Raw genomic sequence first — 26,038 nt, 5'->3', positions numbered from 1 at the left:
TTGTGGGTCTATTACAGGAGTGGGTGGGCAAGATTCTGTGGCCTGTAATGTGTGGGAGGTCAGACTAGGTGATCGTGATGGTCTCTTCTGGCCTTAAAATCTGAGTCCTTAATCCTGAGCAGTGTTTTATCCTGTGGGACTGTCTGTGATACAGTACTCATACCCCAGGGAAGGATTTTACCTATTCCCTTTGGAGCAAGGTCCGATCCTGGTAATGCTAAAATACTACCTGACAGCATAAATTAGGCTAAAAGACGACAACACTTCAAATCAGAAAGAGATTAAGAACACTATAGATCAGAAGCCAAAATAAATTGTGTGTTAGATGAATATTGGTGCATGACTTGAATGTGTTGTGAGGGATGAGGCCAAAAGCAGAATGCCTTCAACCATCTGAAAGCTGTTCATTATGTCTTTGGCTATTTACTCTTCAAATATCCCCCTAACCATAGTTCATGTTGCTTTTTTGTTTAATTAATTTTGGGTTTCCAGTTTGTAATGAATAGATCAACTAGCTCTGGCTAAAGGCAAGAACTTTGCACTCTGAGTTTCCAGAGAAGAGACTCAATTATATAAGAACATACCCCTAGTAATTGTGAACCATTATTAGGAAAAATTAGGGCTAAAACACTTCTGGAGATCAATGTCTGCAAATGCTTTCATGATAAACTAGGTGAGAAAACCAAACCAAAACAAAAAATTGCTCTGTTTTACCCATAAAATCATACAATGTTTTGGACATGGTCAATATTTTTATATAAGGCCATACGGATTCTAAATTGACCACCTGTCCTAAATTGTAGTTGATGTGTAAACTTTATTTTCAGAAGAATCCTTTTTACCATATTTTTAAGTACAGCAATTGAGCATACACTAATTATTGTAGTGGGTGATATTACTTGGTCTTTTTGCATATTTCAGCTACTATTTATTTCTGTTTGGAGAGCCTTCCACCCATTAAAATCCATGGGAGATTACCTGCTATTTTGGTGTGTCCATTTGAGGATAATTATCAGAACCCTGCAAATTCACTAGTACTTCAGGGAAGTGGGTTGTATTTATATGGCTTATGTTGTATTTTTTTAAACTTTGGAAGTGTTCTATGTACACTCTACTTTAGAAAATGTTGACACTTTAAAAGTAGTAAAATCAAAATCACAAAAAAATTGAATTTATTAAATGATTTTATTTTAAGAAATACAATATGCAGTGTAATTTCAATTGATACTGACAATCACAATTTGTACTTCACACAATGATCATCTAGTCATGCAATAAAATATTTGTTACAGAACACTCCCACTTAAGTGATTAATAATCATTTTCTCCTAGTTAAGGCATGGCACAGATCCTTGAACACTGATACACACCCTACATTCTCATCTTTCTACACACTTGACAGCACACTGCAATTACACATTCCAAGAACACTAGGCTTGAACTCCTGGCCCTATTGAAGTCAAACCGAGTTTTGCCATTTACTTCAGTGGGTCAAGATTTCACCCTGAATCTCTATCTATGAAGTTATAGCACATAGCCATTGTAATCCTTCAAACATATCACTCCCTTAAAGACTAAGGTTTGTAAATTCAAATATTCAGTGAAGAAAAGAAAATGTCAACAGCCAAAACGTTTCATATCTCAAGTCTTACACTGATCTAGGTTAACAGTGTAAATTCTTAACCATCAACAACCCATCTAGAGATTCTGAAATCATTTGTTGCCTCCTTCCCAGTCCACCTTTGGATTTAGATAGAAGGAAAAAAAGGTTACGTGATGTGAATGGTACTGAGAAACACAGAAGAGTAGAGTCTTCATATGGTTGACTAAAGCTAGTACACAACATCGCATGTTTCAAAAAATATGTATTGCAAGCACAGCTCTGCTTTCCTCCTTGTTTTAAACTTTAAATATCTTTCCCACACTCGGGGCAAAGGATGTCATCCCTTTCTGTGAGGAAGCCGCGGCCCACTAATGAAAGAGAACACTTCTTACAGTTAAAGCAGTCATTATGCCACTGCCGTTCTTCAAAGGAGATATACTTGGTTCCTCCGAGTCCTATTTAAAAACCAAAAGTGATAAGGAAAAACAATGGAGTACCAGTCATCAGGTGGCTTAGTGTAAGAATGTATTTGGGGACTACTATTGATATCGGATATAAGGCAATGAAAGAAACTTTTTGTGAGAGAGAATTCCATTCCTGCTTTGTGTTAGTCTAATTTTGCCATCCTTACACGTGGTGAGTAGTATCCTAGGGCTTATCTACAATTAAAACACTACAGCTACGCTGCTGTAGAGCTTCAGTGTAGACGCTTCCCTTTCTCAATGGGAGAGGTTCTCCTATTGGCATAGGTAATCTACCTCTCAGAGAGGCAGTAGCTAGATGAATGGAAGAATTCTTCCATCGACCTAGTGCTGTCTACATGGGGATTTAGGTCGGCTTAACTGTGTCACTCAAGGGTGTGGATTTTTCGCATCCCTGAATGACATAGCTGGTTTGATGTAATTTTCTAGCATAGACCAGCCTTTAATCTTCATGCTACTCAGTGGGAGTATGAACTGAGTGATGGACTTGAGCCTTTACTGATGGATTTGACAGAGAAATGGGGTATAATGTACACGAGGGAGTCAGAACAGAGAGGAAAGATACGGATTACGGAAATAAGATAACACGGTTATTCAGTACAGGGATACATATGTCCTGAAAGGTTAGGGTTTTTTAATTTTTTTTAATGTGAACTTGCTCAATTGTGAAGGTGACATTGCAGAACTGGGATTGACTGATCTGAGTAGAACAAAGGGAATGGTTTGACAGTTTTGATGTGGGTGTGTCAAGAAAGTGGAACCATGAGAAGAAAGTGCAAAAATATTTGAGAGAAAGAGATGAAGGGGCCATTGAGGATGGCCTCATTGGTGAAGCGGAAGTTTGGAGGAATGTGAAAGGGGACAACGGCCCAGATTTAAGTATGAGCTATGTGTTGCATGACCTTGGAAGCAAGAACAAGCTGTTTGAACCTGATGCTGAGGGCGCAGTCAGAGAAGAGACTGAAAGGATGTGTGCAACGTGGTTGAATTGACAGGTGAGAGATGATTTTGGCAAGAGTATTTTGGACAGTTGGGAGGGAAGTGAAGTTAGTATCAAAAAGCTCAAAGGGGGGAGATTGCAGCATAAAGATAGAAAGGAAATGTTGAATTTCCATGATGGCAAAGAAGTGCTAAGTGTGCCATCCAAAGTGGCCTATTGGTAATGGCAGGAGAGGTGTAAGCAGACAGGCAACGAGTGAAATAATGGCCTGGGGCAGAGCAATGGTCGTGTCAGATGAGAGAGAGACTCCGTTGTGGCTCAGAACCTCAGTCTTGGACTGTATAACTCGCATGTCTAAAGCCTCACATGGAGGGTTATATTTTTATGCTTAGTGATGTTAATTCAGCACTATATAATTGTTCTCTTTAATATTTTTATATTGAATGGCAGTGCCTCAAAGCCTTGTGATTTCTAGGCACCTATCCTGAAAATCCAGGTAACCCCATTGCAGTCGAATATGAGACATAATTAAATGTACTTTCTATTGGGAGGGAAACTACAGTTGGTAAGTACGGTAGTGTCTCAGAAATAATACCATATGGGGTATGTATGTCCTACTCTATGCAAAGCTGTCTTAGGATATGTCTACATGTTCCCTGGAACTCAAATGAAAAGGAGAAAAATTCAAAATAAGGACTCATTCAAATTTTTCCAAGACCCCAAAGACTGCTCAAGTAAAAGTGCTCAAATTCAGGATATGATAAGATTGGGATACTTGTTGTGTCTCTTAAATTAAGCTGACCACTACATTGCTCACAAATATTTTTAAAATTGTTTTCGGAAGATCATGGTGGTAAGACACCTACCACTGATGGGGTTGGTGCATCCCGCACACTTTTTGGCATAGAGATTGCAGAAGCAGCTCAGGCAATATGCAAACTCATCCCGGGAGGTAAAGCGCTGTCCAGACAACTGCTTCTTGCATCCAGTACAAACAAAGCACTCCTTGTGCCAGGGCTGCTCCCGGTACGTCACACCTCCTGTCGTGATAGCCTGTGGGGTTGGGGGTTGTTTTTTTTTTTTTTTTTTTTTTTTTTTCAAGAATAAAAGAGGTTTTGTGAGGTCACCTTCTTACTGAGGATGACTTATTTTTAAACCAGGTATAACATTTATGATTACTGGCAGGAACTGACCTTGAGACGGAAGCCTTGGTTTGAGATAAGTGATTATTGTGCCCAATTATGCAAAGTCTCATCCTTAAACTACTCATTTGCTCCCTTTTCATCTTGTAATCTTGCTCAAACTTGTCCTCTTTGTATATAAAACCCTTACACCATTCTGCTTCATTACCATGTTTTTCTCTACTCCTTTCCTTGTGCTCATCTCAACGTTGGCCTCCTTTCCGTGCTTTCACATAATCCCATCCCTGGTGGTGAAATAATTTATCTCTGAAGCTTCTGCTGTCTGAAACAGCCTTCTTTAATTTTTCCTCCTCATCAACAAAACATTTAATTTCAAATCTCTTCTGAAAATGTCTCTCTTCTCCTTTGCTTGCATCTTTTTGACCCAGTCCTGGACATCCATCACATAATGAGTCATTCAAACCATCCCACTGAAGTCAGTGATACTAAATTATGTGAGCAAGGAATCGACCACAAGACTTTGGATTGCAGGATCAAGTCATAATTTATTTCTTCCACTGGTATTTTTAAATTCTAATTCACTATAGAATGGTGGCATATGAATTGTAGGAAATATGTTGTGCAAACAATTGACCTGATCCCGCAAACACCTGTGACTTATTACTGAGTAGTGACTTCAAAAATGTTGATTTCAGAAAATATATGCTATAAACATGGCAACTCTTTTTCTTTTTTCCTCTTGATCTTTATGGTTGGGATTTCCAAGAGGATTCAGCATTAGACTAACTCAGCTCCTGTTGAAGTCAATGGGAAAATATTGATTTCAGTGGGAGCTGGGTTGGACCACTGCGGAGTGCTTTAATTTGAAAATTTCACCCTCCATGCCTTTCCCACACTCAGAGCTAAAGATGTCATCCCCTTGTAGGAAACATCTCATGGTAATAAGCATTGAACTTGTTAATAAGGGTTTGCAGGACTGGACCCTAAAGTTGTACTGCATTTCCTAAGGTCAGTTGATTTTATCATTGTTTTCATAACAATTTATCTCACATATAGGAAAAACAAAAAACCCTCCACCAATTTGGTAGGTATGACAAATTTGTAAATTTGAGATACATAAATTAAGAATAATACCTTCTTACACTGGACACACTGCATGGCAAACTGCTTTTCATAGCAGGGTACGCAGAAGTTTTGATTATCTTTGGGGATGAAGGTCTTTGTTCCAATTGGTTGTTGACAGCGATGGCAGATAAAGCAGGTCTCATGCCAGCTGTTGCCCTTATACTCCATCTTGCGCGTACCTGTCATGAGATCAAAGCACAAAATGAAGCCCTTCATGCTGACAGTTATAGCAGTTTTAACCATTGTAGTTTTTAATTGGTTCTACTGATTGCTAGAACTTGTGTGGTGATTAGCTAGCATAGCAAGGAGTTAGGTGCTGTTCACTGAGGAAGTTTCCAGAGTTTGCGAGTTATGCTAAGGAGAGAGGAGTAGCTACAGAGAGCCGCAGGCTTCCTTCAGATGGCACTGTGAGAATTCATTCATTAGGAATTCTTGTGAAATCTGCAGTATTAGCCTTACCTTCGCTCTGTTCCACACCTTTTATTCAAGTCCTACAGTTATTTTTTCATTTAGTTTCTGCTTTGTGTTTGTGCCTCAAATACAAGAACAAGCGGACGAGTCTGATGGAAATGCCAGTTATGTTAGTCCCTGACCCTTTTACATAAGAACATAAGAACGGCCATACTGGGTCAGACCAAAGGTCCATCTAGCCCAGTATCCTGTCTTCCAACAGTGGCCAAAGCCAGGTGCCCCAGAGGGAATAAACAGAACAGGTAATCATCAAGTGATCAATTCCCTGTTGCCCATTCCCAGCTTATGGCAGAGCCTAGGGACACCATCCCTCCCATCCTAGCTAATAGCCATTGATGGACCTATCCTCCATGAATTTATCTAGTTCTTTTTTGAACCCTGTTATAGTCTTGGCCTTCACAACATCCTCTGGCAAGGAGTTCCACAGGTTGACTGTGCGTTGTGTGAAGAAATACTTCTTTTTGTTTTAAACTTGCTGCCTATTCATTTCATTTGGTGACCCCTAGTTCTTGTATTATGAGAGAGAGTAAATAATACTTCCTTATTTACTTTGTCCCCACCAGTCATGATTTTATAGACCTCAATCATATCCGCTCTTAGTTGTCTCTTTTCCAAGTTGAAAAGTCCCAGTCTTATTAATCGCTCCTCATACGGCAGCCATTTCATACCCCTAATCATTTTTGTTGCCCTTTTCTGAACCTTTTCCAATTCCAATATATCTTTTTTTGAAATGGGGCGACCACATCTGCACGCAGTATTCAAGATGTGGGCGTACCATGGATTTATATAGAGGCAACATGATATTTTCTGTCTTATTATCTATCCGTTTCTTAATGATTTCCAACATTCTGTTCGCTTTTTGTGACTGCACATTGAGTGGGTGTTTTCAGAGAACTATCCACTAGGACTCCAAGTTCTCTTTCTTGAGTGGTGACAGCTAATTTAGACTTTATAGGTATAGTTGGGATTATGTTTTCCAATGTGCATTACTTTGCATTTATCAACATTGAATTTCATCTGTCATTTTGTTGCCCAGTCACCCAGTTTTGTGACATCCTTTTGTAGCTCTCGCAGTCTGCCTGGTACTTAACTGCCTGGGATTTTTCCAATAAAACATATACTAGTTGGGCCAGGACATACCCATCACATCCGCTCTATGCCTTTGAAGTCTATAACAAAATCGATAACACAGTCTTCTCTGATTTAAACGGTGAAGCATCTGACCCTGTGAGCATCGTTGGCTGGCTGCATGCCCATTCAAACTTTCTCTGCGATCAGTTGCCTTTAAACCATGCTTTTTGTTGAGAAAAGGAGAAAAAACTTGAAACAATCTTAATTCTTTGGAGTCAGGAACCTAAGCCCTCTTCTTGCCCCAGCATTTCAGAGGTTGTTCTTAAGCATTCCAGACAATATCACAGATGCCACATTTTCATGTGCAAACTTCATGTACTGATGCATATTTTTCTCTGTCAGCAAATTAGAACAGGAATAATCCAAGCCAGAAGCAAAATATAACTACAAAAGAAATTACTACCATTTGTATTGTCAGACAAAATGTATAGATCGTATGTTTTACATTTAAAAGAATATCAATTTGCAACAAGCTGATCAGGTATTAGCTGGTGGGTAAGGGCATGATTCCGCCCTTTGATGACTGATTTCAGTGGATGCCGAAAGCATTTATCCAAGGATCTTCCCACCTCTCCTTCCCCAGATTTTAGATCTTTCCCTTAATAGCCCAGTGTGTCATTCCTTCACTTACTTTTCTCTTCTTATTTCTAAAATGTGTCCTGAGACATATGATAGGACATGTTTTAAAAATGAAACATTAAATAATAAAGAAATAACTGATTCATAGCAGCATAGCAAATATGTTAATTGACAATTATCTTGCTTCATGATACTTAAGTGCCTTAATGTTTCTTATTTTATTAATGCACTACATTAATAATAATCTAATCATACGCTTAGTGCTTGTGTAATTTTCAGATGAGACAAAGGAGCAACAGAATCAGTCCCTGAAGAAAAGAAAAATATCTGGCTATTAATGAGAGGAGATCTGGAATCTGAGAGGGGTTGCATGCTGGAGCAAAATATTTGTTTTCATATCTTTGGTTGGGAGGCAAGATGCATTGGGCTCTAACTGAGGTAGTGATGACAATGAAGCACAGTCCAGTGAGGCTCCCTTGTTAATTTTATATCTGCCAGACTGAAATCAGTGGAAGTTTAGGCTGTGTGGAGACTGCATGATCAGTCTTTTAATTACTGTAGTGTTTAATGTAATGTCACAAAACTGCTTTATCACATCTAAATTGAACATTCGGTGCAGCAAAGTAAAGACCAAGAGCAGCATCAATAACCATCTAGACATGTATCTAATCTCTCCTGTCTGTCTTGGGTCTTCCTGAATTAATCCACCCGGGCACTGACCCCGTTGCTGCATCACCGCTCATATAGCACACTAAGGAAGAAGGTGGATACTGCATGTGTAGCTCTCTACTCACAATGGTGCATACAGTGTAGAGCAGTGGTTTTCAAACTTTTTTTTCTGGGGACCCAGTTGAAGAAAATTGTTGATGCCCTCGACCCAACGGAGCTGAGGATGAGGGGTTTGGGATGTGGGAGGGGCTCAGGGCTGGGGAGCTGGGGTGAGGGCTGTGGGTGAGGCCAGGAATGAGGGGTTCAGGTTGTAGGAGGGGGCTCTGTGCTGGGGTTGGGGTGTAGGAGGGGTTCAGGGCTCTGGGCTGGGGGTGCGGGCTCTGGGCTGGGGCTGAGGGGTTTGGGGTGCAGGAGGGGCTCTGGGTTTGGGGGTGCTCAGGGCAGGGGGTTGGGATGCAGGAGGGGTGCAGGGCTTGGGCAGCGTGGCCCCATGACCCCCCTGCCTAGAAGCCGAACCCACTGCTGGCCGCTTCTGGGGCACAGTGCGGTGTTGGAAAAGGTAGGCACTAGCCTGCCTTAGCTCGGCAGCACAGCCGTCAGGACTTTTAATGTTCCGGTTGGTGGTGCAGGCCAGAGTGACCCAGCGCCTGACATGCCATGACCCAGTAGTGGGTCGCCACCTGAACTTTGAAAAATGCTGGTGTAGAGCAGCCTGATTACCAAGTGTGCTGGTGGCTTTCGCTGCATACATTAGGCAGGGATATGGTTGCAAAATTTTTCGTTAATTGATTTCCTGTCTGGGTTGTAAGCTTAAAATAAATGGAGCACACCAAACACTGGGAGATGACTAATTTAAAATAACGTTCATGAACACTCCTCCTCACAATTAAAAATGACACAATTAGCTATTAACATACAGTTTGTATGGTAACTTCCAACTTATCTGTATGTGTGTATATATACATACCTTACTATATGTTCCATTCTATGCATCCCATGAAGTGAGCTGTAGCTCACGAAAGCTTATGCTCAAATAAATTTGTTAGTCTCTAAGGTGCCACAAGTACTCCAGTTCTTTTTGCGAATACAGACTAACACGGCTGCTACTCTGAAACCTGACAATTGGCTATAGTTCTCAACTAATAAAACACAAGTAATGTATCTATGCTCCTGAAAAGGGGAAAGAGAGTACAAATGTGGAACCCTGAGCAATTTTGGCCATCTGCTTTTAAAGACTTTTGCATTATTTCTATTTGTACATCCTATCTTATATCCCAAGCCCCTGCAATTTTTATGGCATGGCCTGTCAGGCACCCATGCCAGTTTTCACATGGTTGACATGAGAGTGCCAGTTCAGAAAGGATTCAGCTGGAATAACATCCTATCGCTGATCATTACCAGGCGTACATAATGGATTCCTGAATTTTAAGAGTAAAAACTGGTTTTATTATCTATTTCTAGACCCAGCCCCAACCTCTGCCCTTTTAAGCCTTCAAATTGTTATGGAATGTTATGGCATTGTAAATAACAGAGCATGTTTCAATGGTCTCTTACCATGTGCCCAAGTGTCAGCTGTTGAGAGGCAGCTGTTTCTTGGATAGCTGAACTTGAAAGGGAACTGGTTCCCTCGTTTCAGACTCAGGGACTCAACAGCACTTTGGAGGTAGCCTGGCTGCTTTTTTCACCTTTCATTGAAAAGCTAAACGGGGAGTATTTAGCTCCCAATTTAGCTATTTAAGTAAAAAGTTAAACTTTAAAAGCACCCTGATGCTCTTCAGATGGTAGCAGCCAGTCAAGATAGCGTACAAGAAAGAAAGACAACACTAGACAGACAAGGTGTATAAGAACTTAGGCTGTCCAGGCTGCATATATAGTGTACAAATTGATTATGGCACGATGTGAATGCTTATCAAAAATTGAATTAAAAGTAGAACTGAGACTTACTTTTCCCCCTTTCTTTGTATTAATACATCTCATTTGTATAATTTATGTATGGAAATCTATTATGTGAATTAGGTGATCTGGATAACTTAAAACATAGGTTATAACATCCCCAACTGGCCCATCAGATTATGAATTAGGACATTCAGTACTGTAAAGATGTTTGTTACAAAGGATGCTGGGGTTAGTTTTGATATTTGACCCAGCTTTTTTTTTTCTTTTTTTGGTCTCATCCAATTTCCTGCCATTGCAGCAGCCTTGGCATTTGGACACCTTCATCTCTCCCTCTGTCTCCCAGTGGCACATAGTTTAATTTCCTGAGGACTGAAATGCTTTAGTATAACTCAAGTCTTTGGGCTTAATAAAGGGGCATCTGGATGAAAATGAATAGCCTGTGATATACAGAAAATGGTTCCTTCTGGCCTTTAAACCATATAAAATGAAATGAAGTTGAGAGACTGTCAATGACTTCAGTGGGCTTTGGGGCAGGCCTTAAAGTACAAACAAATGAAAATTGGTATATCCTAACCTGGCATGATAGTCTTCTTGCACTCATTGCATTTGGAAGAGTATTCATTGGAATAGCATTCAGTACAAAGTAGATGCTCCTCTTTTGCAGCAAAAGGTTTGTCCACCAATGAGTTCTTGCACTGGAAGCAGTGGAAACAGGTTTCATGCCAGTGCCGGTCCTTGTAGGACAGATCCTATAGAAATCCAAAACCACAGAATGAATAATTTGCACAATTGTAAGTTGGGAGAATAGCCAAGCATATTCAAGTCTGAATCACATAGCCAAGTGTTGAGTCTTATTCATACAGCTCAGGAAAACAAATTGTCCTGCTTGACAATGAACTGAATTGCTGTGGTTACTCAAAAGGGCAAAAGACAATTCCATCTCCTTTAATAGGCTTTAAACAAAACCCCCCAAACCACGTAACCTTTGCTTTTTGTAATACCGCAGAGAAACAAATAGTCTCATTTATGTATTTCCCCTGAGAATTAAGTCATTAACAGAAATATAATATATTTTCTACCTCTGTCCTGGCCATTGTTGTCTTCTAGGTCATTCCTTCTTAACATGGGTCTTGGTAGAAATCTCTGTTCCACGTTCATCTCTGGTATTAATTCCATTTATTAATTACACTAAGGATTGAACTGGCCATGTATCTCTCCATTTTTTAGGACTAGATTTAGTTCAGTATTACTAAGATGCTAAATATGGGTCAGAACTGTTACTACCACTTTGCTGCTACTTACATTGCTACTTTGCCATGGGCACCCCATATAGATGCAATGTCACATCATTTCTGTAGGTTCCACTCTAGAATTGTCTGATACTAAGATTGGCATCACAGTTCCAAACAATATTTCTTCCACTGAAATGTCAGTGCAGAAAATGATTTTAAAGGATTGTCCTTTTAGAAATTATTAAAAACCCATGTCCACTGTAACTCCCAAAGTCTTTGGTGTTTCAGACAAAACCCAGATTCAAACCATCCTGGTTTTACAAAATAAATCTCAACTGAAGAGGTTTTGAGGAAAAAAAAAAAAAAAGAAAAAAAAAGGAGAGAGCAACCCCTTTGCATTTTTGCGTAGGTTGAATAATCAGAATTCTTGACTTACCCAAGGGCATCTGCCTCTTAAATGTATAGGATCTCAGAGTTTGCATTGATTCCTGTATCATGAAAAGGCAATTTTTAAAATACACTGGAAAAACTAACCTTTCACTTTCCATTTAAAGACTTACCTATAACTGACAAACTGCTTACACTAAATTATATTGGTGAACAGAAGAGAAGAATGAATCAAGGAATGTCAGCATTTTTCTATCATCAGTGAGAACATTAACAGTGGCACAGGGAGAAAATCTTGTTTGAACACCTGCCCTGCTCACCTCAACTCCCTCAAAATCTTTTTTTCAAGTAGTCATTGAGGATGTTCTTGTTTTTTCCAACTCTGAGGTCACACAAAGTGTAACACCCATAGAGATTCCTATTTCACTGTTTTCAAAGAGTTATTCATACAACTTGCTCTGTTCACATCAGACAAAACCTTCTGAAACAAACCAGTTTCTGATCCTTAAATATCAGAATTTCTAACATCAAAATGAAAAAAAAAAACCCTATCTTGTTGAAGAGATTGATATTTACATTACTTTCCTGAAAGGAAGTTGAACAACTTAATCATGATCTCCAAGGAATAATATTTTTCCTGGAAAAGTGTAACCTAGAGCCAACAGGGAGTTTTCCAAAATGTGAAACTTGCTTGCTGGAAAATGGAATGACTGCAGATCTATGTTCTTTATTGTTGTCTTTTGTGAAACTGGAGGCATTTTTAAACTTAGGAAACTGGAAAAATAAGAATTTATCTCTTCTTTTTTCTTTTTTTTTTTTGATGTGTTCTTCAACGTATTTTTTACCTCCAAAGTTGGTAAAGTGGGTATCTGTTAACTGCTCCCCCCCCCCTTTTGCTTATATAAGCCTCACCAAAAATGTAACTTGTACTTTTTAAAGTTGGAAATAATGAAGCCTATGCCTTTTCCTTTTTATTAACAGTAAAATGTTCTTTGTCCAGAAGCCTCTAGAGTAATCAAAGCTAAACAAAGCTAGGTTAAATCTTTAAGTGTAATGTAGACCTATTGGCTTAGAGAAATTGCTGAGCTGTGGTTGAGCAATGGTGTGCAATGGTGACTTGAAGCCAAATTATGTCCTACCGCTGGACCAGTCTCCAGTGCAAGCTAGAGCATCCTCAGACCTCCTCTAATTTGCATTGGCTGCTCACAACTGCGAGGAGCTGTTCCAGCAGCAGGGATCATGGATATAAAGACACTCGATCCATCCTCACTGCATGGATGAGGCCAGGAGGGAGACATAAAGCCATTACCATGGTAGTATGACATTCAAGGATCCCCCAGCACTAGAAGGCATCCTCAAGAGACTGGTTAAGCTGGCTTCATACCTGCTTTGTGCAACCCGAGTGGAGCAAAGCAGCCAGAGTGCAGATGAGGATCTGACCCAACGTGTCCATTGACCCTGATTTTTAAACCAGCCTCCAATATTGTGGGTGAAACTTTAGAGGCTGTTTTTGAAAATGTATGCTAGCTTGTGCCAACTGATGTACAGTTAAGAGATCCTGTTATCCTATTAATATGGGAAGCAAGCACAGGTGAGAAATGTAGAAGGATTACCCTGGATGGATCATGGGTCTCTGACCCAAAGTGTACACATGCACATTTGTTTATGGTATGAATGTTGTATAGCCTATGCAAAGAAAGAGCGCGCTAGCCAAATCTGAGGGATATGTGTTACTGGTTAAAGCAGAAGGGGGAAATTGCATGCTTCTGCAGAGCTTAAAAAAAGCCTGTAGCAGAATCTACAGGGAAAATATTTAGCACTTAAGTAAGTTACTTTTCTTCTGAGCTCAAAAAATAATTTTCCTCCCCTAGCTGGTTTCATTTGATGAATAAAAAACCCCTAATTTAATAAACTTGTTTGAATTAGAAACAGGATGGGGGCGCTTCTCAGTCTGATCTTTCCACAAAGGTCAGTCCTGCATTACATAATGTTGTCCTCAAAGCAAACTTCTCCAAATCAAGCCTTCTTATGTGAGGGTGAGATCGTATCTTTTCCATAATTCTTCCAAAATTTACACATTCAGGAGACAATTTATTTTTCCTCTTCTGTGATATGACTGTAGGTGAATAACTTTTTTTTTAACTGAACAAAATCGTAAGATTAGAGTTACTCGGTTTTATAAGCATAAATCCCTTATTGCCCTGAAACAGTATTGTTTTTTTGTTAGGCTTTACTACTCAAGCCATTGTGTTTTCCACTGAACTTGGTCTCCTCAGAGACCACAGTAGGAAGAAGGAGATTAGAGAGGTTATGAACAGGAAAGTAACCAAATATATTTGTGTTCATGAATTAGTGAAAACATCAGCATTTTTACTAGAAACAATGTTCTCCTTAGAATCTAAGGCAGGAAGAGTAGGATACAATTTCAAAGTTTTGTGTAAATTTTTGGTGTGCAGGTCCTGTGACTGAGTGATGCACTGCTAAAACCAGCACCTCACTGCTTAGAAAATGTACAGGTGAAGGTCCTTGGTGTCTCTTTTTCCCTTCACAACACAACACAGGATATCAGACAAGTCAGATTTTCAGTGCCAAAGCAAAATAAGAATTGCAGCTCAGCAAAGGATTGAGATTTAATTGAAGGTGTTGTTAAGATAACAATCCTGTTCCATATATTACTGTTGGCTCCATTTTCTGTTTGCCGTGCATATTTAAGATTGATCATTTTGATTAACTTTTGGCCCACCTGCTGCCAGAATAGCCTTCCACAACAATCCTCTTAATTTTTTTCTCAGATTTTGCCAACAAATTTTTTCATTCCTGTGTACGTCATCTTATGGTCTGCATTAGAAAGGTGAGTTGTGGGTATTTCCTGTATTGATGATGATCTCTGTGCCAAAGAGACTGCAAAGAAACTATTTTTAAAAACTTGTAAAGAATGCTAAGATCAACTCAAAAGTCAAATTTAAGCCGTTAAGCAAATGTGAACATCTGAGGTTTTGAAAATTACAGAGGAATTTCCAGAAAGAATGTTCAGTGTTTCAAGCAAGCAAGAGTGGGGAACAATAGCTGCAGCACAAGTCCACTAGTGACTTGGGCTTTGAAACCTAATGGTTTTAATACAAATTCATTCTTTCTTAAGAGATGATCCTAGGAACCTGTTGGCATATGAATAAAGTGCAATGGCTTTGAAAGCAACACGGGGGTATTTTTTTAATGTCTATCAGTGCTTCCTGCCCTTCAATACACAAAGTTTAATCTGCCTGTCAGAGTTTTATAAACATTAGCTAGAAATGCTTACAGTTAACACGATGGCCTCAGGCCAGATGTATTATTAACATCACATGGTGTCATTTAGTTAACTGTGTTTCTGTGAAAACCAAAATTTTCAATAAAGTACCAGTCTGTATAATTTGTGAGTTATATTCACAGTCATCCATTCAAGTACTATAAAGAGATTGCAAGATTTAAAAAAAAAACCCTTTAAGTAAAAAAAAAAAAAAAATTCAGTGTAAGGCCCTGTCTACACTACCCCACTTATGTCGGCAAAACGTATGTTGCTCAGGGGTGTGAAAAAACACACCCCTGAGTGACATAAAAGTCACCAGCATACGTGGTAGTCTGCACAGCACTATGTCAGTGGGAAAGCTTCTCCTGCTGACGCAGCCACCACCACTTGTTAGGGGTGGATTTATTATGTCGACAGGAGAGCTCTCTCCCATCCGCATGGAGCGGCTACACAAGTGATCTTACAGCGGCCCAGCTACATTGGTACAGCTGTGCTGCTGTAAACTCACTAGTGTAGACATGGCCTCGATGTCTTACAGAGAGGGTTTAGTGGATTGTGTTCTGCGTTGCTGTGCTGGAGATCCAGAGCCTGCCCCTCCTGTCCTCTCACAGGCACCTATTTTACACCGCTTTGACTCCATAGACGATACTCCTGACTTACACTGGTGTAAATCAAAGGAGGATCAGGCCCCTACTGCCTTGAACATTGTGTGCTCATTTACACCTGTGCACAGTGGATATGAAGTGTTACCAAAGCAAATACGTCAACTGTACTTGTGGTAATATTTTACACCCACTTTCCACAGTTGAAAAAGACCCCTCAAGGTACAAAGCGGTGGAGAATGAGGCACCCAAATCCTTATCCCAGTTCTGGCCTCTTGCTACCTGGCTATCGGGTAGTAGGAGTCTGAGGAAGCAATGAACTGAGCCACTTGGCCATTGATAACAGAAAAGTGCCATGCAGGACTGAATTAACCCATCACTGGGCCCTACGCACGCATACACTTCTGGGCCACTACCTTCTAATATGACTCCCTGCAGCAAGTCACAACATCACTCACTCAAATTTAGCCCAGTGCCACTCCATAATTTGAGTGAGTGGCGTTGTGACCTGGTGCAAAAAATCCCAGTGCCGCTCATATTTGGCCCACCTGCCCTTTCATTAGCCAAATTGCCCCTGCTCACCACCTCCCCAAATTTGGGTTCTAAACATGTGCCTAATTTGCCTATATGTTAATCCGGCTCTGTGCATGAGGCAAAAATGAACACTTTGCCAGCTGCAGAGAGACTCCTTGGTTTAGAAGAATGGCAGTAGCTATGACCAAGGGCCTACAGGGAGTATCAGAAGTCCATAAACAAATGGAGATCCTCAGGGCTCCATCAGTGACATTGAGGACTGGGGAAAAAAGTAATCTTACTTGGTTGTCTTGCTTCTACTCTCACTTACACCAGTGTAACTTCAGTGAAGTTACTCTTCATTTATACTGGCATAAGTGAGAGGAGAATCAGGCCCACAGGGTGTTTCTTAAATGTATCAAATTCTAGTTTGAAAATTTTCAGCTGTATAGAAACTATACCTGAACAAGAAAACAAATACAGATCCTTCATTGGCCTTCGGTTTTTATTTTACATGCAGTAGATAAAATGATTAAAATCAGCTTCATTCTAAACTCACATCACAATGCTTGTCAACATTGTTATTTTTGTGTTTTTTTTGGGGGGAAGGGGGCTATTTTAAGACCTGTGGGATAGATCCATCCTGCAGTAAAAAGAAAACTATAATAGTAGAAATGATTTATCTGTTTTGTTATTCTTTCCAATAACTTTTAACAAATCTTCACTGAGAAACTCTCACCTTCACTTGCAATACTGCAGTTATATTCTCCACAAAGACAGTTTTGTGTCTTTTCTTTACACTTTGAAAAAAAACCCAGTCATCTGAAATATTAAAATGTTACTACCTACCTTTATCAGCCATTAAAGAGTGTCTAGTTTAAAAACACAGAAGATAAATATATTGGATAACACCCACACTCCCTAAATCCATAAAACTGAGTTGAAAAGTTCAGCCTGAGTAATTCCTGAATACTTTGGCTGAGATTTGTTGAATTCAGTCCAAGTTTTGGGATTCTTGAATGTCAACACATGGAAATATCTTCTCAGGGTATTAGAAAGAGACATTAGAACAAAAGTGCATTCTAGAGAGGGGCAGAAATATGATTTCAGTTTATCAGGTCAATCAGACTCTCTCCCTTCCCTGTTCTGTGTGTTTATGAGCTATAGAAAAGTTGGCACTGAATTTACCATTTCATAGATTATTGCCTGTTCCCTGCCATAGGTAGCAAAACCTTCTCTCCTATCTCCTAAAGGGGCCCTCCCAGTGACTTCTCAGTTGGGCTGGGTATGACACAGAGGCCCACTGAGGATTCACTATTTTGTGTCAGCAACTCTTGTCAGGCCTAACGTACTCACTACACTTCACACACTGGTGTCATAATCTGGATCTAGAAGGTGTCATATAATATATCATTTGAGAACTAATGACACACTGGTGATTAATATCATTGTGAAATGTATGTGTTAACACTATATGAGGAATTATGGATGTTCACTGAGTCTGTGACCAAAGGGAGAAAGAAGTTTTCTCCCAGACAGGAGGGAAGGCAGCTATCTAGCTGTCTCCAATGTAAATTAAGCAAGGTGTGACCAAAGACAAAGAAAAACACATTTACATGCAAGATAAACAAAGCCACCAGGTGAGCCCTAACTACTCAGTGGGGGTTGGAGATTGCACCCCCAGGAAGCCTTCCTGCCTCTTGAAGCAGGGCCAATGAACTCTGGGAAGATATAAGCAGGGAGAAAAGGACATTTTGGCATCCATCACTTGAGGAATTAAAGGGGTCAGAGCTCTTGAAATCACAGAACGCTGGATCCTTCAACCAAGGGGGTTGAAGTCTCTGGGAATTGAGCACAGGTGAGAAACTTGCTGAAATTAAGTTTTAGTCTTAGAAGCGTATTTTTACTTTTGTTTGCTTATGACCCCTTCTAGCTTAGTGATATCAAGTATCACTTAAACGGAGAACTTCTTGTTTAATGAACTTGTGTTACTTTTATGATAAACCAGTTCAGTGCTGTGATTAAAATAGTGTTTGTCAAACCCCAGTTAAATGAATGAGCTGCTGTTCACTGTCTCATTAAAGGCGAAGTGAACTTAACTTCTGTGTGTGTTCCAGGAGGGGGCTGGACACAGCAGAGCAGACAGTTTTGGGGAAATGCAGGGCGGGGTGGGTGGGGGGGAATGGGGTTACTCTGCAAAAAGGACCTGGAAGCCATGGTGTGACCTGCATGCTGTCTGTTGGTGTTAGGGCTGTTCACCACAGCACTATAGCATTAAAAGCACACAGAGTGGCAGGACAGGTGGTGACATAACCCCTTACTGGTCTGCATTGAACCCTAAAGCATCACAGTGGGTGAATGAATTGGGAAGAGAAGAACTGGCATTTGTAACATTTTTTGAGAGTCCAATCTCCTGACTGCACCCCTTAATAGGTGCCTAGTCCTTAGACCCCCCCAGTGCACTTCCATGCCCCCCCCATTACATTTCCACCACCCTAGGTCAACTCTCCATTGTAATTCCATCATGAAAATCTTAGTTGTGCAAACTGCTTATTGGCAGTGGTTTGTGATTGTTACATGAGCAATTTGGACATGGAAAATGTATCTATGAATGTCTGAGGTAAGTGGCTTAACTATTACATTCTAAACTGGACTAGGAAGGTTGAGATTATTTCTGGGGTCCTATACATAGACTGCAGGATTGTACCCTATTCAATATGGTTTTGAAAATACAGGCCACCACTCTTGGGTTCAGCTGAGCCATGCTCAGTGCAGAATCGGAGGGGAATGGGGAAAGATGACCTTATGCCATGTTTGCAGCTCTCTGATTCCAGGGCCAGACAGGGATGAATTTGGCCTCCGGTGTAAGTTAGAGGAGAGCAGCCTTAAAGCTGCTTTAACCCATGTCCAGATGCCTGTGGCCTGAAGGAGTCATTTTGGCCGTCACCAGAGAGCTAGAACAGAGGAGCACTCTAGCCAATCCCTTGCCCCTGACCACATCTGCTAACCTGGGGGGTGGGGTGTAGAGCTGGTGTTCCTGAGAGAATACATTTATGCAGGGGTGCAATGGGCGCGTATCTACCTCAGACATGTGGTGAAAGGATTAGTGTGGGTCTGAGAGACCAATTAACTCGTCTGGTTGCATAACGCCCAGATGGGGAGAAGCTAGGTGGTGCTACAAAGGAAGGAAGTCTGGAGCTGCAGGGAGAGAGATAAGAGCTTTGCTATCACTCTCTGAGAACTATAGGGTAGAGAGACTTGCAGGAAGCCCAGGGAGAGAAGATGGTTGGAAGACACAGTACTGGAGTAAGGTCCTGTGGCTGACTCTGACACAAGGGCAGGAACTGGACCTGTGGGAAGGAGCTCTGGGAGGTGTTGCTCATTACAAAGAGCCTGGGAAAGGGCTGGGAGAAAGGCCGGAGGAAAGGCTAATAGTAGGAAGGAATCCAGGGAGGCTGTGATCAGGTGTCTGGCAAAGCAGATCTTGGCTGCTGATCCTAGGGTCCCTGGACTGGAAGCCAGCACAGCAGCTGAACTTGGGTTCCTCTACCAGCCTTGAGAAGGTGGCATGAAGCTCCCCTGACATACGGGAATAAGGATGATTTAAAACCCTGATTGAAGGATGTAAGGACCATCAGGCCCAGGGTCAGGGGCCAGAGACCTGGTCTTGGAATTACTTCTTATATTTCCTGTTACCCCAGAAGAGGATGGGACTAAAATGAGACCTGGCCAGAGGGCTGAGTCACGAGATGGGGCAAACTGCCACAGCACCATAGTGACCGTTGCCAGAGGGGACTAGAGAGGAAACAGCTGCTACATCATGCTCAGCTGCAAAGAGATCTGAGTCGTGAGTCCCCTACTACAGTCGTGCAGAACACAATGCCATCCACAGCCTCAGAAACAACCCTGACATTATAATCAAAGAAGCTGATAAAGGAGGTGGTGTTGTCATCATGAACACGTCTGGAGGCTGACAGACAACTCTCCAATACCAAATTCTACAGGCCACTTTCCTCAGACCCCACTGAGGAATTCACTAAGAAACTGCACCATCTACTCAGGACACTCCCTACACTAACCTAGGAACAAATCAACAATCCCTTAGAGCCCCGACCGGGGTTATTCTATCTACTACCCAAGATCCACAAACCCGGAAATCCTGGACGCCCCATCATCTCGGGCATTGGCACTCTCACTGAAGGACTGTCTGGATATGTGGACTCTCTACTCAGATCCTACTCCACCAGTACCCCCAGCTATCTCTGTGACACCACTGATTTCCCAAGAAAACTACAATGCATTGGTGATCTTCCAGAAAACACCATCCTAGCCACCATGGATTTAGAGGCTCTCTACACAAACATCCCACACACAGATGGAATACAAGCTGTCGGGAACAGTATCCCTGATGATGCCACAGCACAACTGGTTGCTGAGCTCTGTGACTTTATCCTCACGCACAATTATTTCAAATTTGGTGACAATATATACCTCCAGTCCAGTGACACCGCTATGGGCACCCGCATGGCCCCACCATACGCCAACATTTTTATGGCTGACCTGCAACAACGCTTCCTCAGCTCTCGTCTACTCACGTCCCTTCTCTACCTACGCTACATTGATGACATCATCATCATCTGGACCCATGGGAAGGAAACTCTGGACGAATTCCACCACGATTTCAACAGCTTCCACCCCACCATCAACCTCAGCCTGGACCAATCTACACGGGAGGTCCACTTCCTAGACACCACGGTGCAAATAAGTGACGATCACGTTAACACCACCTTATACTGAAAACCCACCGACCGTTATGCCTACCTTCATGCCTCCAGCTTCCATCCCAGACACACCACACGATCCATTGTCTACAGCCAAGCGCTGAGGTACAACCGCATTTGCTCCAACCCCTCAGACAGAGACCAACACCTACAAGATCTTCACCAAGCATTCTCAAAACTACGATACCCATACGAGGAAATAAGAAAACTGATCAACAGAGCCAGACGTGTACCCAGAAGCCTCCTGCTGCAAGACAAGCCCAAGAAAGAAACCAACAGAACTCCACTGGCCATTACATACAGTCCTCAGCTAAAACCTCTCCAACGCATCATCAGTGATCTACAATCCAGCCTGGACAACAATCCTTCACTTTCATAAGCCTTGGGAGGCAGGCCAGTCCTTGCCCACAGACAGCCCGCCAACCTGAAGCATATTCTCACCAGTCACTACACACGGCACCATAGTAACTCTAACTCAGGAACCAATCCATGCAACAAACCTCGATGCCAACTCTGCCCACATTTCTACACCAGCGACACCATCACAGGACCTAACCAGATCAGCCACACCATCACCGGTTCATTCAGCTGCACATCCACCAATGTAATGTAGGCCACCATGTGCCAGCAGTGCCCCTCTGCTATGTACATCGGCCAAACTGGACAGTCCCTACGTAAAAGGATAAATGGACACAAATCAGATATTAGGAATGGCAATATACAAAAACCTGTAGGAGAACACTTCAATCTCTCTGGACACACAATAGCAGATTTAAAGGTAGCCATCCTGCAGCAAAAAAACTTCAGGACCAGACTTCAAAGAGAAACTGCTGAGCTTCAGTTCATTTGCAAATTTGACACCATCAGCTCAGAATTAAACAAAGACTGTGAATGGCTAGCCAGCTACAAAAGCAGTTTCTCCTCCCTTGATGTTCACACCTCAACTGCTAGAAGAGGGCCTCATCCTCATTGATTGAACTAACCTCATTATCCCTAGCCTGATTCTTGCTTGCATATTTATACCTGCCTCTGGGAATTTCCACTACATGCATCTGACGAAGTGGGTATTCACCCACGAAAGCTTATGCTCCAATACGTCTGTTAGTCTATAAGGTGCCACAGGACTCTTTGTTGCTTCTACTACAGGGGGGAATTCCTGGGTAGCCAGTTGTTAGTTTTATGGACACTTTCTGCTACAAGAGTGTATGAGACACGCATGTTGTCTGTTTCATAGCTCCCCTTCCTCCCCATGTTACTTGGGTAGTGTTTTTATTGTTAAATGAACAGCTAAAATATTAACATTTATCACTTGGAGAGAAACTCGGTAACATTTTTAACCTATTAAACAGAAGGCTGATGTTCTAAGTTTCCCCTAGATGGTAAAAAATACTCTCCAGTTTTCACTTGAAGCACTTCACTTCCATTCAAACAATCCTAACGCCAGCTGTGTAAAGCAGGTAATTATTAATAGCCTTTTTAACCCATAGAGAAACTGAGGCAGAGGTTAAACCCTAAGTTTTCAAAAGTGACCCCCTATAATTTTGGGTATTTCACTCTTTTGGGTGTCCAGCATTGGAACCCTAGAGCCTCATGTTCAGAGGTGCTAAGCATCCGCAACGCCAGCCAATGGGAGCTGTGATTACTCAGTGCCTTGGAAAAGTGGGCCTGGGCATAATCAAGTTAGGCATCCAAAATTACTGGATATTCTTGGAAATCTGGACCGAAGCACTTCCTGACAGGTGTTGAGCTCTTTCAATTCCCCTGGATCTCCAAGGAGGTGCTTAGCACTTTGGAAGGTCAGGTTCTTAATTACCTAGTCAATAAGATGTTATGGAGCAGACATCTTCCACCCAGATCCCTCTATAATGTGGTGGGGATCCCTTGTGGGGGGGTGCATGCTTTATGCAGGGAATGGACCTATCCAATCTATTTTGACAGAAGTGATGTCAATGAAACACAAGTCCAAGGTACCTTACAATCACAGCCAATTGGTTTTTTGCATTCCTCACAAGTGTTGGAGTAAAGGCTCTCGTAACACTTCACACAATAGGGGCTCTCCTCTCTCAGGATGTACTTCTTGCCAAACAGGGACTCCTTGCAGTAGTGACAGTCAAAGCGTTCAGTCATTTTGGTGTCTAGAATCCTGACCTGTCATGAAGAAGAAAACAAGCAGGTTCAGACTTATGACTTATTATCTTGAACTCCAATGAAAGCAACGAGATGGCATAGATCCCCTTCAGACCTATTGCATTGTACCACACCTATACTTAATTTAATGCTAAGTAATTTCAACACCTTTTTATTAATTAATGAATTAAATCCTCATGTGAGGGGAAATTAGGAACATAAGGATGGCTGTGCTGGGTCAGACCAGTGGTCTTTCTAGTCCAGCACCCTGTCTCTGATAGTGGCTAGTGCCAGATGCCTCACAGGAAGGTGCAAGCATCCTCATAATGGACAGTAATGAAATAATCTGCCCACAGGAAGTTTTCTTCCACAATAATGCTTACAAAGTTTGATTCAGCAGAATGGTCTTGCTTGGTGAACAACCTGGTTAATCTGAGCTGTTTCATCCAGTGTCCGAGTTGAGCATTTCTTGCTGTGAAGAGTTTTCAAGTTGTTTTGTGGATTATATCATTCAGATTTGAAGTGAGCTTTCTGCACATATAGCGATACAGTACAGACCCGTTTATGCGCGAATCCGCTTAAAGCGCGGTAGCGCCATGCCTCCCAGTGCTACCGATTTAACACGTGAGACTCGTTAACACGCAGCACAGGAACTTGCTATGAAGCACTACAGATTTGCTCACTAACTCACTGACCTAGAAATCGACAGGAAGTGCGGAGCGGAAACGTGTTGTATGTCTTTACCAATATTGTAAAGACTTATCACACATGCTTAGTCATTGTCACGCTAGAGAGATATATAATATATAGTAGTTTTATATAGTAATTTATATACTACATTAGAAAATTTTAACCGTAGGCTTAATACAATGGCAGAGGGCAAGTGTCAGCGTTCCTACACTGCAGAAGGAAAGCTAGCTGCAATAGATCGACTAAAAAACCTTGGCCAAAGTTTCAAAAGATGTTGGGACTGCCGAAGCAACTCTCCGAGGATGGCTAAAAAATGAATCTAAATGGAATGGCTTTGTACTAAATATCGATTCTGCAGCGGGGCTTAAGGGAAAACGTGCGTGTTATTCAGCAAACCCCACAGCAGACACAGCCATGCACATGGGGTTTGCTCAGGAAAGGCTGAAAGGAATGCCGCTAAGTGGGCCAATCCTTCAGCCCAAGCGACAAAATATGGAAATGTAATGGGGGATGAATCATTCCAAGCCAGCAAGGGGTTTATAAGTCGTTTTAAAAAGCGTCATGGCATAGCGCAGGTATCGATTTCTGGAGAAAGCCGATGAATCGGCCGCAAACGCGTTTCCCGCCGAGTTAAAATCTACTTTACAAAATGAAGACTACCATGAAGAACAACTTTATAATTGTGATGAAACAGCTTTATTTGCAAAACTGCTACCTGATAAGACTTTAGCCTTTAATTACGAGACACAGAAAACAGCTGGATTTAAAAAGATAAAAGATCGTGTGACTCTTCTTTTTTGTAGTAATAAGATGGGCAGCCATAAGCTTGCCCCTCTTCTCATTGGCCGCTTTCATAACCCCCACTGCTTTAATCACCTCAATAGAGCCAAACTGCCAATAATGTACGCTAACAGCAAAAATGCTTGGATGACAAGACACATTTTTCAACAACTGGTTCCACAATAGCTTTGTTCCAGCTGTTCGTAAGCATCTGTGGTTGAAGAAACTCTAAGCCAAAGCACTTTTGCTACTTGACAATTGTCCAGTCCATCCTCCAGCCGAATCACTGGTTTCGGCAATTGTGTCATGCACGTCTTCAGGCATTTCCGAATTCCTGAAACAGTTAAACATGAAGGAAATTATTTATTTAGTTAAGAAAGCTTGGGATGGAGTAAAACAAAAGTCCATTGAAAACTGCTGGATAAAGGCTCTCGGTGATGCCTTTTCTGTCAAAGACGGCTCAGACTCAGAAAACTCCAGCAGAGGCACTGATTCAGAGCCAGACTTTGAAGGATTTTTGGAAGAAGACGTCCTACAAACACGCACGCAGACAAAAGAGGATAAAGGTAAACTTCTCTTTCAAATGATAAAAAATTTTAGTTTGGATATGTCACCGGAAATCATTACCGAGTGGCTGGAGATGGATGAAGATTGTCCGACTTCAGAATTTCTGTCCGAAGAAGAAATATTAATGGGCTGCGAGGCTACGTCAGACCGCGAAAGTGATGGTGAGAATTCTAATAACGCAGGCCCTAAATGACAATGACGAGGAGGAGGAGGAAGAGGATGTTGTTAAAAGGTCAAAATTTCACCCACAGAAGACCTTAGTGCTGTAGAAACTGTTGTAAGATTTATGGAGGAGCAAAATGTAGAAAATATCAAAATCATTCATCTGCGGCGAATGACAGACTGCATAAGAGACAGAGAAAATGCGAGCCAGAAAGAGCAGAAAATAACGTCGTTTTTTTCCAAGTGAATCATAGATACTTTTTTCAGCACGGCCCTCTTAATCCACGGTCCGTTAACACGTGGTCGTGATGGCTTGACTCCCGACATCCGCGCGTAAATGGGTCTGTACTGTAGTTGAGTCAAATATGATGGGGAGACAGAGTGCTTTCTGTGTGAGGTGTGGCCTGGCCACTGCCAAAGGTCCTGGGAATGGTGTGCAGACTGCAACCTGGGAATTCAGTTATGCTCCTGTAGCTGTACAGTAATTATAGCAGCAATCATAAGATAAAGGGGTAAGGAACTGCTAGCACAAATGCGAGATCTGTAGGCCTAGATCTATAAAAATAGCTTAAGCAGTTACCATAAGTATAAGGCCTTTCAGCCTGCATAACAGCAGTTACTCAATAAGCTAGCATAAGTAAGTAAACTAACGGTGATCTTAAGTCACAGGATGGCATAAGATTCTGTTCATTGTTTTGGAACAGTCACAAGCATTGCAAGAAGACAGTCTGTACCTACCAGTTTTAGAGTATTTTTTGAGGAAATATTGCAGATGCCTAACCACAGGTAACCATATTAATTCAATTGATGTATGTTAATAACCTTTGCTTAATTACAGTACTAGCTATAGGATAAGGGGTCTCTAATATTAAG

General features: G+C 41.5%; 1 protein-coding gene across 4 annotated transcripts in view; it reads right to left on the bottom strand.

Annotated features, from left to right (window-relative positions):
* Nucleotides 1-1,233: 1,233 nt before the first annotated feature.
* Nucleotides 1,234-26,038, bottom strand: part of FHL2 (four and a half LIM domains 2) — a 63,718-nt gene continuing 38,913 nt past the window's right edge. For 3 of the 4 annotated variants that reach the window (XM_074964582.1, XM_074964589.1, XM_074964570.1), the window contains 5 exons: nt 22,811-22,987; nt 10,613-10,787; nt 5,302-5,471; nt 3,892-4,078; nt 1,234-2,058 (listed from right to left, as the gene is read on the bottom strand). In XM_074964582.1, the coding sequence (XP_074820683.1) occupies nt 1,907-2,058; nt 3,892-4,078; nt 5,302-5,471; nt 10,613-10,787; nt 22,811-22,966 (840 nt within the window). In that variant the 5' untranslated portion in view covers nt 22,967-22,987 and the 3' untranslated portion in view covers nt 1,234-1,906. The remainder of the gene's footprint in view (nt 2,059-3,891; nt 4,079-5,301; nt 5,472-10,612; nt 10,788-22,810; nt 22,988-26,038) is intronic. The other variant, XM_074964576.1, reaches the window with a different exon arrangement.

This window comes from Natator depressus, chromosome 1, assembly GCF_965152275.1.
Source record: "Natator depressus isolate rNatDep1 chromosome 1, rNatDep2.hap1, whole genome shotgun sequence".
Classification (NCBI taxonomy): domain Eukaryota; kingdom Metazoa; phylum Chordata; order Testudines; family Cheloniidae; genus Natator; species Natator depressus.
The sequence above is the reverse complement of the archived record's forward strand: the minus strand, read 5'-3'. Positions and strand labels throughout refer to the sequence as shown.